We start from the raw sequence: 15,207 nt of genomic DNA, 5'->3' as shown, positions 1-15,207 counted from the left end.
AAAATCCTGGAGTCCATCTTTCACTCCCCTTTCACATCCAGCATCCAGTCCAACAGCAGCTCCTGTCAGACACACTCAGAACCTGGCCGCTTGCTCCCACCTTCTGCAGGACCGTCCTGGGTGGATGCACCACCGTCTCATCTGAATTACCGCCATGCTTGCTTGCAGGTGCCCATCTGTGCCCTGAGTCTTCTCCAGAGGATACATTCACAGCACTGAGACGAGAGTCATCCTTTTATACTAAGCCAGAAAATGTCATCACATCTCTGTTCAGAAACCTTCTTGTGTGTCTCCATCTCACTCCAAATCAAATCCAAAGTCGTGACCATGTGCCATGGCCTACAAGCAATGAGCTGACGTGAGAGTCACAGAAGGTGAAGAGAACCTGCCTTCCCTGGGTAATAGCCACATCACCTCCTGCTCTGCCCTTTCACCTCTGTGCTCAGAGCCCCTCACCAGAGAGACCTTCCCACCGTCATGCGCCTTCCCTCCCTCGTGCCGCTTTATCCTTTTTCACCTGACCCATGACATAGTTCCTGGTGTGTTAAATGTCTGGTTCCTCTTGCTATCCCTTTCCCATGAGATCAGGGCGTCCAGTATTCACTGCTGTATCCTCAGGGTGAGAACAATTCCCAGCATATAGTAGGCCCTCCATGAATCCTTATTTTTGAATGAAGTCCTTATGATCACTCCTTTTTGAATTATATTCCAGGATGCATCTTAATAGATTTTGTTCGGGAGGATGGCACTGGTAGGATGAGATGCAGTGATTAACGTAATGGACTCGGGGGCCCTGGAAAACAGAATTTGGGGGTTCTAACCCTAGCTTTAATTCCTAACCTGTTGTGTTACTTTGGATGGGTCCTGTGATCTCTCTGGGCCTTGGGTGACCTATAGGGTGTAAGCAGTGGACTAGACCAGTTGGATTTGACCAATTAAAGCAGAATTTTTTAGGGGTGGGATATAAGCATAAATAATTTTTTAAGTTCCCCAGAGGTAATGTATAGCCAGGAGTGGGCTAAGCCTAAGCCTTACAGTGGGGTTTCTCTTGCATTAAAAATGCACATGAATCATTAAAATGCAGGCTCTGATTGGCTGGGTCTGGAGAGGGAGCTGGGATTTTGCCATTCTAACAAGCTCCCAGGGGATGCTGATGCTGGTAGTCCAAGACCAGGCTCTGAGTGGCAACATCTTGAAGTCGCTTGCAGCTTGGTGACTCCAATGTTTCCATCAAGGGTAAAGGTCCCTTTATTAAATTCTCAGGAAAACATCAGCTGTCACTCCACTAGCTGCTCAATTTGAGCTGAGTTTCCTAGTCAATGACTGGCAAGCTGCCCCCGCATGCACTCTGTGGATGTTAAGAGTTGGTTTTCCTTCTTAAAAAATGAATTGCTGGACCCAGAAAGGGGGAATGAGCAAAACCAGGCCCGAGAATTTCTCTCCCAAAATCAGAGACCTGTGGTCAGGGAAGAAACCCGTCACAAGCCAATGGTTTCCCTTCGTCTGCCGTTCTGTTGTCAGGGCCTCAGTGCTGGCTGTGTCCTGTGTCCCTCTCTGTCTTCTTGATCTGACCATCTCAGGACGCCTCTGCCTGGCTGCCACCTCCTGATGCCCACTGGTGAGCAGCGGCAGCCACTGGCAGGCAGATGGGCAAGCAGGGCACCCTGCTCTGGGCCGAGGGAGCAGCCTCATTAGGGCTGTCAAGGAGCAGCTCCAACAGGAGAAGAATCTCCATCCGGCTGCCGCAGCAGCCGCTGCAGGGAATGGGAAGTGACAAGGATGGAAAGGGAGCAGCCACTCTCTGACACCCTGCAGCTCATATGGTGACCAGTGCTGCTGACAACGGGGCCTTCTCCTACAGCAACTGCGGGAGGCCTGTTAGATTATTCTGCTCACCTAGTGCCCTAAGGATTCAGCAGCAGAGCCTCTGACCACCAAGAAGCCACCGTTCATTCAAATCACTTCCTCCAGTTCAGATGCTGTACGTGGAATGGCTCTCCTGCCTGCTTCCCTTGAGGCAAGACTCAGTGAAGAACAGAACCCCTGGATGCCTTGTGTTCATTCCTCCCACAAATCTTTTGTTTGTATGGTTTTGAGACAGGGTCTCATCTTGTCACCCAGACTGGAGTGCAGTGGTGTGATCATGGCTCACTGCAGCCTCAACCCCCAGGCCCAACCAGTTCTCCCAGCTCAGCCTCCCAAGAAACTGGGACCTCAGGTACGTGCCACCACCCCAAGCTAATTAAAAAAAAAAAAAATTGGCCGGGTGCAGTGGCTCATGCCTGTAATCCCAGCACTTTGAGAGGCTAAGGTGGGTGGATCACTTGAGGTTAGGAGTTTGAGACCAGCCTGGGCAACATGGTGAAACCCCATCTCTACTAAAATACAAAAAAAAATTAGCCAGGTGTGGTGGTGGGCACCTGTAAACCCAACTACTCGGGAGGCTGAGGCAAGAGAATTGCTTGAACCTGGGAGGCAGAGGTTGCAGTGAGCTGAGATCGTGCCACTGCACTCCAGCCTGGGTGACAGAGGAAGACTCCAACTCAAAACCAAAAGAACGGCTGTGTCTTACAATACACAGGAGATCTCAGGGCAGAAAGAATGAACATTTACTTAGCATTTGTTAAGTACCAGCACTGATCAAAAAGTTTCCTTACATGTATTATCTCATTTAATCTTCACCCAACCCTGCAAGGTAGATACTGTAATCATTCCCACTTTACAGATACAGAAATGGTGGCAGATGGAGGTTAAGCAACCTGCCCAAGTAAGAGGTGAGGCCAAGAATTGGACCTGGGTAATCTGGCTTGAGAGCTGAGTATCTACTTATGATACTTAGAATGTCTACTTACGCTCTCACACAGTGCTGCAAATCTCTGATTCTGAACCAGTGGGTCCCTGTCCACCCCCATTGGCATTGTCTTAGTCTGGCCCTGTATATAGCCAGAGCCCTTCCATATTTGGAGCTGTGCTAACTACTGAATTATGTCCCCTACCACCACCAATTCACATGTTGAAGCCCTAACCCCTAATGTGATGGTATTTGGAGACAAGACCTTTGGGAGGTGATATGGTTTAGATGAGGTCACGAGGGTGGGGCCCTCATGACAGGATTAGTGCCCTTAGAAGAAGAGACACCAGAGAGCTTGCACTCTCTTTCTCTCTCTCCCATGTGAGAACATAGTGAGAAGGCAGATTCTGCAAACCAGGAAGAGGGCCCTTACCAGAACCTAACCATGATGGCACCTCGATCTTGGACTTCCAGCCTCCAGGATGGTGAGAAAGAAAAATTCTGTTGTTTAGACCACCCACACTATGGTATTTTGGTAGGGTAGCTCAAGCTGACTATGACAGGCAGGGTCTGAGGGACCATCCCAGAGCTTAACTCCTCTCACGGGCCATGCCCATTCTCACCCATTCTCAGGTTCACCTGGGGCCTAGGTGTGGGGCGTGGCCTGAAGGGAATCCTGGAGGATCCAGAGCAGCAGCTCCCCTCCCATGTGAGGGGGACTCTGCTGAGGTGTAGCCTGGTGTCTCATGGAATGTACCGAGACTGGCCCAGCATTGTGGGATTCAGATAAAAATGAATGGGAACATGTGCTTGGGAGAAGACAAAGCAGGGATTCCAGGTGATGGAGCCTGGAGGCAGACAGGGAGGGGCATGAGGTCCAAGTCAAACAGTGGTTCATGGAGAACTCAGGAGGCAGGGGCAGGAGAGGCTCCCAGGTAGGACCTGGCAGAGGCAGGGAGACCTTGGGTCTGTCATGAGAGGCCCTCAGCTGAATGCATGAGGAGGAGAAAGAGGCTGGTCTGAGACTTACGCTGCCAAACTGAACCCCTTTCTCAGTCCTGCCCTCTCCCTACAGAGTGGGGGCAAAGCCCTTCCCAGGACTCACAGGGCCTGATTAATTTCAGCTTTGCCCATAACTAGCCATCTCCCCTTGTCAGGTAATTTCTTTATGAGTTTTACCTTGGAGTTAGTCAGCTGTTCCCTAGCACTAACACATCACGATTTCTACATGAGTGAGGCACCCCATCTTTTCACTCTTTCCAGACGTGTCTGCCTCTAATTCTGTGATTACAAAGTAGGGCTGACTCCAAGAACTTCCCTAACATGCCTGGCCTGCTCAGTTCTCAGAAGGTGTCAATGGAGTGACAGTTTCACAGACTTTCAGAACGTTTCCAACTTCTAGTGATTGGTGCACCTTTCCCTGACTGTCCCAAAGTCTTGGGAGGGGCTCTTGGATCAACCTATCACCTGCCACCTTAGTCATGATTTGCCCTGAGGAGTCTGCACCATGGTGGGAGCAGCCACCCAGGTCCCATCCCCAGGAAAAGGTGAGTGAGTGTCCCAGAACATGGCCTATAACCATTCGCTCTTCTGAGACACTTACCTACTAAAGTCACCACCAGAATGTGATGACAAGCAGTGGATTCTCAGAAGGGACCTGTCACCCAGGGACTAACTGGGAGTTCCTCATCAGACCCTCGGAACTCATTCAAGCAGGGCTCCAGGCATGGTCTGAATCACGGCCCTGATGCGTGCCTGCTGAATTCATTCAGGGAGAATGCCACGGGAAGCTGCCTCAGCCCTGTGTTGGGAACACAGATGGCTTCCAGGTGTCGGAAAGTTCTACCAGTCATCCTTAAGACTTGTTAGACCTACCTAAGCTCACAGGAACATGAAGTTCACAAAACACTTTCCAACCTTGGATGAAACGCATTTTCCATCTTAGCCAAGACATAGCAAGATTCAGTCATCTTTATTTCTACCTGATGATTCCTTGAACAATCATGTTAACTACTTTTTTTTGACCCTCCAAAAGAGAAATAGCAGAGGGGAAAAATGCTGCCTTTCTTACCTCCAAACTCTCCTATTTTAATCAGTTCCAAAATTATAGTTTGGGGTGGGGAGCATGTTTAAAGCACCTGAAATAGCTATTATTTATTGAGTATTCGAAATTCCTTGCATGTGTTGGTTTAATCCCCCACAACAATCCTATTAGGCAGGTGTTATTATTATCCCCATTTTACAGATGAGAAAACTGAGACATAGAAAAGTTAAATAATTTGCCCAGGATGATACAACTTACAGATCTGGGGTTTAAACCCAGCTCTTTGAACCCTGGCTGTCAATAGTGGAAAGAATTGTGAAGTTGATGGTGACAATTCTATCAGCAGGTTGTGTGCTCTGAGGTGTTTCTTCCAGCAATGGGGATATCTTTTTTTTCTTTTTTTTTCTTTTTTTTTTTGAGATGGAGTCTCGCTGTTGCCCAGGCTGGAGTGCAGTGGCATGATCTCTGCTCACTGCAAGCTCCGCCTCCTGGGTTCAAGTGATTCTGATTCTCATGCCTCAGCCTCCCAGGTAGCTGTGATTACAGTCTCACGCCACCATGCTCAGCTAATTTTTGTATTTTTAGTAGAGACAGGGTTTCACCATGTTGCCCAGGCTGGTCTTCAACTCCTGACCTCAAGAGATCTGCCTGTCTCAACCTCCCAAAGTGCTGGGATTACAGGCATGAGTCACCATGTCTGGCCCCAGAGGGGGTATCTTTAAGTGATTCACCTATACTCACTTGCCTAGTCTCATTCACGAACAATAACTCATGTTTTTCAGATGTCTGGCAAATGGTTTAGGTTTCCTTGGGTGAGCATGTATAGAAAGAGACTGATGGCCCTCCCCAGTGCAGAGATGACAAGCACTTACAAAGAGCTCTCAAACCAGAGTATCCTGAGGAAGGTAACACCGTACCCCATGGCTCCTGGGGTCTGAAATAAATGAGAATGCTGACACATTACTGAAGTCACAGAGTCCGCCTTCTAAAAACATTCTACTCTGTGAGGTGCAGCAAGTTAATAGCATGTTAGAGTTCTAGTGGAAAAGAAAATTGAAAATCATCCAAACAGGGTTGCAAGTATGAAACATGTGTAACAAAAACAGCTTAAAACTTTGTATCTGGGTGACCACTCTCTGGTTCAATATCCATTTCTGAAATGTCAGTGTCTGTTTCCTCCACTGGACTGTGAGTGAGATCATAGAGAACTTTGCTTCCTCTTACTTGGCACTGAATTCTAGAGCATATTAACTGCCCTTAATATTTGTTGGATAAATGAATGGTTAAGAATAGGCCAAGCATGGTGGCTCATGCCTGTAATCCCAGCACTTTGGGAGGCTGAGGTGGGCAGATCACCTGAGGTCAGGAGTTCAAGACCAGCCTGGCCAACATGGTGAAACCCCACCTCTACTAAAAATATAAAAATTAGCCGGGCGTGGTGGCATGTGCCTGTAACCCCAGCTACTTGGATGGCTGAGGCAGGAAAATTGCTTGAACCTGGGAGGTGGGGGTTGCAGTGAGCCCAGATCTTGCCACTGCACTCCAGCCTGGGCAACAGTGCGAGACTCCATCTCAAAAAAAAAGGATAAAAAAAATTATAGGCAAGGGGCACTCATAGATGGTTTTTTTGAGAAGGATAAAGATACATGCAAATAGATGATTTAAAAAATCAATTAAATGTTCCACAGATAGAAGATGCAGATTACAAACTCTGGCTGCTAATTCCACTCATGTGAGTATGCACACCTTGTTGCAATGTGACTTTGCTACTCTACTCTTCAAAAGTAGAGTCTATTTTTCTGCCTCTTAAATGTGGGTTGGCCTGTGACTTGCTTTGGCCAAGAGAATGTGAGAGAAATGATGTTGGGTGGAACTCATTTCTGCAGGAGGCCCTGCAGCTCCATGACCTTGGAATGCTGCCCTGAGACTGTCCTGTAAGGAAACCAGTGCCGGCCTCCCGGGGGATGAGAGCCCATGTGGAGGAGAGCAAGGCGGCCCAGCCAACAGCAGTATCCACTGCCAGTCCTGCCAGGGAAACCACACTGGACCTTCCAGCCCAAACAATCCTTAAATGGACTTGAGTGGCATGAATGAGCATGAGAAAGCCAGGGAAAACCAGCAGAGAACCAGCCGCAGCCCACAGACCCATGAGAACTAAGAAACTGCTGCTCTTCAAGAACCCACCAGTTTTGTGGTAGTTTGCTAAAGTTGCTCAACCTTGGTGCTCCAGACATCTTAGATTGGAGAGTTCTGACTGTGGGGGCTGCCCTGCTTACTGTCCAATGTTCAGCAGCAGCTTTGGCCTCCTCCTGCCAGATACAGTAGCACCCCACCCCCTCCTGTCAAGATAATCCAAATGTTTCCAGACATTAGCAAATGTCCCCTGGGGGAAAAACACAAGTGACCCAAACCTTATTGATTTCCCCTTCAAATCCTTGAATAATCAATTGTGAATTTGGGGCAGACTTGAAAAAAATGTTTTTGCCCCTTGGTCCCTAGACATCTCCCACTGGGTGGTCTGGATGAACTCAGCTGGTGTGTCTGGAACCAACACTGCATTCTCAGATAAATCTGGCCAGTGCTTATGTCCAGGTAGGCAAAAAGCCCTGCCTCCTTTGACGGGACTGCTCGGTAAACCCAGGTTTTAGCTTCCTCGGGCTGTATAACAAACTACCACACACTGGGTGGCAAAAAGCAACAGAAATTTATTCTTCCACAGTTCTCATGTCCAAAAAGTCTAAAATCAAGTTGTCATCAAGTCATGGTCCCTTGAAGGTTCCAGGGAAGACTCTTCTCTTGCCCCTTCCTAGTTTTGGTGGCTGCTGGCAATTTTGGCGTGTCTCTGCTTGCCATTGCATCACCCCAAGCTCTGTCTCTGTCTTCCCACCGCCATTTTTTCTCTGTGTGTCTCTGTGGCTCTGTTTTCCCTTTTTAAAAGGATGCCAGTCATTGAATTAGGACCCATCCTGTCAGAGGTGTTTGAACCAAAGTGACTCCAACTTGAATAGCAGCTGGGTAAACTAACTCTGCGACCTACTGGACTGCATTCCCAGGAGGTTAGGCATTCTTAGTCACAGGATGAGACGGGAGGCACAAAATACAGGTCACAAAGACCCTGCTGTTAAAACAGGATGCGGTGAAGAAGTAGCCAAAGCCCACGAAAACCAAGATGGCAACGAAAGTGACCTCTGGTTGTCCTCATGGCTCATACGCTAATCATAATGTGTTAGGTGCCAAAAGACACTCTCACCAGCACCACGACACTTTGCCAATGCCATGGCAACATTTGGAAGTTACCCTATATAACCTAAAAGTAGGAGAGACTGGGAAATCTCTGCCCTTTTCCCAGAAAACTCATAAATTATCCATTCCTTGTGTAGCATATAATCAATAATAAGTATACCCAGGCGAGTAGGCCACACCGCTGCTCTGCCATTCTTTTACTTTCTTAATAAACTTGCTCTCACTTACTCTATGAACTTGCCCCAAATTCTTTCCTGTGTGAGGTTCAAGAACCCTCTCTTGGGGTCTGGATTGGAACCCCTTTTCCGTAACAATCCAACAACCTAATCCAATATGAACTCCTTCACTGATTATACCTGCAGAAATCCTGTTTCTAAGTAAGGTCGCATTCTGAGGCTCCAGGCAGACATGGATTTGGGGGACACTATTCAACCGTGTATACACTCCATGAGCTGATTGGCTTGTGGTGACTGTGCCGTTCTCCTGGTCATTGTCCCTGCCCGGTGCTCTACAGACCTGTCCCCAGCCCAGCTGATGCTAGGGCAGAGTTGATGAGAGAGCAGAGGGGCTGCTTTGTCCCCCTTTAGCCCAGGTAGGGGCGGAGTTTGCTGCTCCCATGTGTTCTCCGCCCCCTCCCCCTTCCTTCCACCTCCCTCCTGCTGGCTCTCAGCACAGCCATGTGATTGCAACCATCAAAGGAGGCCTCCCCGCTGAGGAGAGGGTATATCTAAGTGCGGGTTCCTGGACAGATTTTTATCTGTTGCTTTGCTGCCTTTCTTTACATTGTGTTCATAAGAGACCACAATTCCCCATTTGTATACACGTCGTTGCATTTTGCTTTCATTATGAGGTAGAAAACATCTATTTGCATTTTCCTCCCCACCCTTCAACTCCTACATCTTTTGGGAAAAAAACAAAAAACAAAAAACAAAACTCTATTTCAAGCTACAGTGCATACCATAATGTGATTATTGATGTTTCTCTCCCTGGAAATGCCTTCTTGGCTTTCCATTTCTCTTCCCTGCCAAGCACACTTGACCTGTGGTAATGTCAAGGTGACAACAGCAATGATAAATCTCTTCCCCGCCGTCTCACTCGCCTGAAGTGCCCAGGTTCATGAGATGAGGACGGCATGCGGAGGAGAATGCAAGGAACATAGAGGAAAGAAAATCAAAAGGTTCATAAATACAACCGCAGGGCTCTTAGCCTCCAAGCAGAACTGCAGATTAGATTTGTTAAACCAAAAAAAGCCCTTGGGAAACACAGAAACGGGAGCTTTCAAATATCTAAAAACTCGGATTTAATGACCCAAAGACCAAATGTAGGTGAAGAAAAGTACTTTTCTTTGGGCTATGAGCTAATCCAGTGGTTGACGGTGTATACCAGGAAATTTTGAGACTAATATTATAACGAACAACTAACTTTTAATCTTTGAAAGGCATTTGCACAAAATTCCATTCATTTTCCTCACCAGCAGTTAACATACTGGTATAAGTCAGATTACTTTGCAGATGAATGTTTAGGACATACAGCGTGTCTCATTTTCGGCAAAACACTGGAATCACCTGGGATTCTGATTTAATTGGTCAAGAGCGAAGCCCAAGCATCAGTGGGTTTTAAAGGCTCCCCAGGTGATACTAATGGGCAGCTAGAATTCAGAACTACTGGTATAAAAAGTCAGAACTTTCCACAATCATTAGTGCCCAGAACACTTACTAGTAAGCAGCAAAATGTGACCACATCTATTATAGGGCTCTACCAACATTTCTTGCATTACGACTGAATACTTTTCCTAGTAGATGGGTTATTTTTCAAAATGGCAGCCCAGGAGCTTGGAAAGAGTGGATTCTGTTGTGTCAAATCCTCAATTTTTATGGTGCTGGATCTCAGAGCAGGGAATGGTGACTGCCTGAACCTTCCACAGGGCAAGTTCCCTTCCCAAGTTTCTCCTCCTGCTTTGTATACCTCCTGCTTTGATTTGCCCACCTGCCTCTGGGGCTTCCTCATGGGCTTCTTATTCCTCCATCCCTTTATATCCTCATCCTGTATATGGAGCATAAAACAGTAATAGCAAATCTCAGTTCTTAAAAGAACACATGTCAAGCTTCTCTTCTGGCTAAAATATGGGTATAATATTTTGGTTTACTGTGAGAGTAAAATTAGGAAATATGCATTGAATGCTCAGAGGCAAATAAGCAAGGGTGGGAAACATACAAAGAGGTTCAGCATGTAGATCCTCAAGGATATTACCAGGGTAGGAAAGCTATAGCCCACAGGCCAAATCTGTTCCCTCATCTGTTTTTGTAAATAAAGTTTTATTGGTACACAACTATGCTCTTTTTTAAAAAAAAGCATATTATCTATGACAGACGTAAATAGTTGTGGCCTATTTTGCATCTGGCCTGCAAAGGCTAAAATACTATCTGCCCCTTTTAGAAAAATGTTTGCTAACATTGATCTAGATAAACCAACCACAAAAACAATAGATAGAGAAAGGGAGGGAGATAGATAGATAGGTAGATAGATAGATATCTCCATCAATCTTTCAACAAATATTTATGTTGCAGGCACTGTGCCAGGTTCTAGGGGATGTTTGCGTGAATCAGAGAGGGCTCCTGCCCCCTGTGAGGCCCACAGTCTACTGAACTTGTCATCAATCCTGAGCAATGAATAACCACCAAAAGAGAGGCCTGTTCATCAAGATCAAAGGAGATGAGAATGTTTGAGGCTGGACAGACCCATGGGTAGCTGGAATCTCACCTGTGAACCTCACGGGTGGTTTCTAAGCTGAATGGGATAAAGATGAGGAAGGGGAGACTTTGATAAGGTTGGAATGAAGAAGTAGGAAAGTTCAGGCCATGGTCAAGGGCCAGCAAACGCCAGTCTGGCTGCCTCCCAGGTTCACTGGAGTGGTAAGGGGAAGAATGGCTTTCTTTGTTCACCACTGAACGTCTATACCAGAGTTGATGTTTTGTAAGGGTGTGGATGATGTTTGTGTTATTTATTTACTGCCATCTCTAGCATTAAGCAAAATGCCTGGCATATGTAGGTGCCTGAAGAATATTATCTAAAGAATGAAAGAATAGATGAGTAATGAGTATCTTAAATGTTAGGCTAGATATGCTCTAAGTCAGGTAAACATTTCAACCATGGTAAAATAATGTCTGATGTTTATTATTTATTTACATATTTACTTATTTTTGTGACAGGATTTCACTCTGTCACCCAAGCTGGAGTGCAGTGGTGCAATCATAGCTGACTGCAGCCTCAAACTCCTGGGCTCCAGCAATTCCTCCACCCTGGCCTCTCGAGCAACTGGGACTACAGGCATAAGCCACCATGCCCAGCCGATTTTTCAATTTTTTTGTAGAGATGAAGTCTCACTCTGTTGCTCAGGCTTGTCTCAAACTCCTGGCCTCGAGCAATCCTGCCTCACCCTCCCAAAGTGCTGAGATTGCAGGCATGAGCCACCACCACGCTCAGCCTGTTACTTTAAACAAAGTAATAGATGGGAGATAAGAAAGCCTTCATGTTTATGAACAACTCCTCTATAATGAAACTTCTACAAGCATTACATTCTTTAACTCTCTCTGTCATCATGAAGACGGATGATAAAATTGAGTTTCAGAGAGGTTAAGCAACTGGTCAAGGTTATACAGCAAGAAAATGGCAGAGCTGGAACTCAACAAGTCTTTTTTTAAATCTCAGACTCAAGGCTATCAGCACACTCCCACGCCTACCATTCATTTTCATACCATGCTTTGAAGAACTCTCAGGCTCCTCAGAGCCCCCATAAGGGCACTGTGACCAATTTAGTAGCATTGAGAATGAAAAGCACTGACTCCCTACCCAGCCTCACCCTGAGCAGTTCGCATTTTCTCTCCCTTACTTATTGAGTTTCCTGGTTTTATCCAAACAAGAGCTCCTGGAGGAACAAAAAAGAATTTGAAATCACTGTACTGGACCATACTACTTCCTAAAATAAAGCCGGGGGTATGGCTTCCAGCCTGAACTCCACCACCAACGTGCTATGGGATCACTGCCAGCCACTTCTCCTTCCTTCCTACCCATGGAAGGTTGGACAACAATGCTGAGATCCTATCACACTTTCTTTACTTTCCAGAGAGATCAAGATGAAATGAAAAGCTTATTTAATGGATAACAGTGGCTGAATCACCTTGAATAAAATTCTAGATAAAGCTTAACTCCATTGACAGCAGCAAATTAGGGGAGTATAATTAGTTACTGAACAGAGTTCAGGAAATCGTCATTGCTGGGTGCTTTGGCTGATGCCTGCTAATAGCATCTAAAATTAGGACTCTAGAAGCAAATATGAGCCATCTTTTGGCCTTACCTCATAGTAACCAGCACATGACAGAATATAGGGATATTAGTAAACAGTCCACAGGGGTATAGCCACTTACCAAGAGAGATGTAACACATGAATATACTGATTCTCAAAGAATTCATAGCTGGAAACAATGCCACTCTCATCCATGGTTTGACCATTCTTATACCAAGTTACCTCTGGCTTGGGCTGACCTGACAATAAAGAAAGAAAAATATCCTTATTAGTTTAGGTATTTTTAGGGAAAAAAAAAACCCCATAAAGCTATGAACAAGGATGGACAGTAAGCAACAGGGATGAGGGTGATGGATTATGTTAGGTGAGGAACTGAAAAGGCTTCTTGCTGATACAAATAAACACATTATTCAGTAGACACGATTGAGCATGTTATGTACCTAAGATGGTGCTGTGCTGATGGGTGGGATACAAAATGAAAAATGCTACCCCTAATCCTAACGTGCTATTAGGAAAAATTGTCCAATACTTGGAAATCAGGCAAAGATATGGATAGTATCTTTTTTCAATGTCATATGAAGGCAAAGGCCCATCCAAGCGTGGTCTTTGGTCATATACTTTGTTTCACTCAATGATAACTACTGATTTAAAGTGAAGTTATATGTTAATTTGTAGGTTTTTATCCAATAGAAATGCAAATAATTTCCATCTAGGAGAAAACATAACCCTGTAAGTTAGTGTTTATTGCTGTGTAGGATATTAACCAGTGCTACACCTAACCCAGTAGTTTTATCCCGACATTTTTTTTAAATTGCCTATACATACCTAGCTCCTCAGACCTTAATAGTTTCCAGTTTCTTTTCTAATTAATGAGTTGAATAAAGTCTTTAAAATGTGTATTTCTTATCTGCATGGGAATCATTTTACCTTTTGAAAATTATACTTTAATAGTGCTGAAAGTTAGTGTGTTAGTTATGGTACAAAAGAGAGGAGAACAAAGTAGATTTGCAAATGCCACTTTCTTCCTGAGGATGAAGAGTTTGGAATGTAGGCTTCCCAGACTGATGCTATGTGTATGTTACTGATATCGTCAAAGAAATTGACCTACACTTTCTCCCTTAGAAGAGATTCATCCTTTCCTGGTGTTCAGTAATGGGACATGATGTTAATGGGCTAATCCGGTAAAACCTCCAGGAATTTCATCCACCCCTTAGGATTTTTGCCTCTTGTTACAGAGCAGGAAGGTTTCCATTGTGTTCCAAAGAGCTTTCTCATTAGCCTTCATGTCACTGAAAATATATGGAAATGTGCTATATATGCAGGAAGGAAAGCCTGGTATTTGGAAACAATACACTATTCTTAATCTGTCTTAGGAACATTCTTGTATTTTTGTCTTATTTATTGCATGATTTTTGGCAAGCAACTGCAGAGACCACTAAGATGAGAACCCCATGTTCTGGCCAGGCATGGTGGCTCATGCCTATAATCCCAGCACTTTGGGAGGCCGAGGCGGATGGGTGGATCACTCGAATCTAGGTGTTTAAGACCAGTCTGAGCAACATGGCAAAACCTCGTCTCTACAAAAAATACAAAAGTTATTTGGGTGTGGTGGTGTGCACCTGTAGTCTCAGCTACCCGGGAGGCTAAGACAGGAGGATGACCTGAGCCTGTGTGGTCGAGGCTGAAGGGAGCTGTAATCATGATTGTGCCACTGCACTCCAGCCTGGGAGACAGAGTGAAAAACTGTCTCAAAAAAAGGAAGAAAGAAAGAAAGAAAAAGGAACTCCATAGAAAGAGGAAAGACAAAAGAAGTACAGAGGGAAGAAAAAGTCCATTAGAACTGCACCTGCACCGTGAGCAGGACCTGAAAATGCTGAGTCCTCCTCCCTCCCTCCCTCTCTGTGTCTCCCAGCTAGGCTGCCGCTGTGCTCATGCCATGAATGTGCTTTTTTTGGCAACTGTGGATTTTTCCTCCTTGCCTTCTCCTTCAGGTAAATGCCTGAGTAGTGACCCTGGGGCTTGGAACAGATAGACCTGCATGCAAGGATAAGTCCTCCAGCAGCTGCGTGGCTGAGCCTCTTACGGGCATTTGCCTATAAAAAGACACCAAAAAATGGGCTTCCCTGAAAAACTATCAAGGGATTTCTGATCATAATTCATTTCTGCCTGTTCTTATCAGTCCTGTGTCCCCCTTTAACACTGTTTCATCACACTCCTTTATAGGAAGCAGTTAATTCCTCCTTTTTGTGGGTATGTGGCTGTTTTGAAGAAAATACATAAAATATTCATGAGCTGGGCCTGGGAACTCATTCTGATCTCTTGGATTCCAGTTTTTCATTCAGGCTGATGAGGGCTGATTGATTTCCCCCAGTTTCCTAATGGCTGACTGTTTTTTTCCCCTGTGCAGTATAGATCTGAACAATCAGCCAGAAATGAGACTTGCATAGGGAAGTGGTATCTGGTATCTTGTGGGTGGTTCTCTTTTCTCCTGCCACTTGCTGGAAATCTTACCTGAAAGTCCTCCCCTTGTTTTTGGAACCTACTGTGGGTCACATATTGAGAGCCACCTCCTAAACATTTCAGAAGTATCTGGGCGAGGGGACCACAGCCAAGTTCAGGGCGTGTCCAAACACACGAAGGCTCTGCTCTGAAGACTCAAGGTCAGCCTGCACCATTCTGTCTGTCTGAATGACGACAGACCATCACAGAGACAGAAGCCTGGGCTTGGAGAGGCTGAGCGCACAGTTCTACACTGCAGCTCCAGGCTGAAATCAAGGTTTTATGACGACTTCTGCTAGCGAAAGGCAGCCGTTGCTGAGACTCACC

The 15,207-nt window shown here is 45.7% G+C and overlaps 1 protein-coding gene across 1 annotated transcript in view; it reads right to left on the bottom strand.

Moving 5' to 3' along the window:
* ALPK2 (alpha kinase 2) overlaps positions 1-15,207 on the bottom strand; it is a 148,391-nt gene that overhangs the window by 114,704 nt on the left and 18,480 nt on the right. Inside the window, exon 3 of the mRNA XM_017890519.1 lies at positions 12,503-12,620. Coding sequence (XP_017746008.1) covers positions 12,503-12,620 — 118 coding nt within the window. The remainder of the gene's footprint in view (positions 1-12,502; positions 12,621-15,207) is intronic.

The sequence above is a fragment of the Rhinopithecus bieti genome, unplaced genomic scaffold (genome assembly GCF_001698545.2).
Source record: "Rhinopithecus bieti isolate Rb0 unplaced genomic scaffold, ASM169854v2 scaffold_17861, whole genome shotgun sequence".
Taxonomy (NCBI): Eukaryota; Metazoa; Chordata; class Mammalia; order Primates; family Cercopithecidae; genus Rhinopithecus; species Rhinopithecus bieti.
Note: the sequence above shows the minus strand (reverse complement) of the source record. Positions and strands in the feature narration are given on the sequence as shown.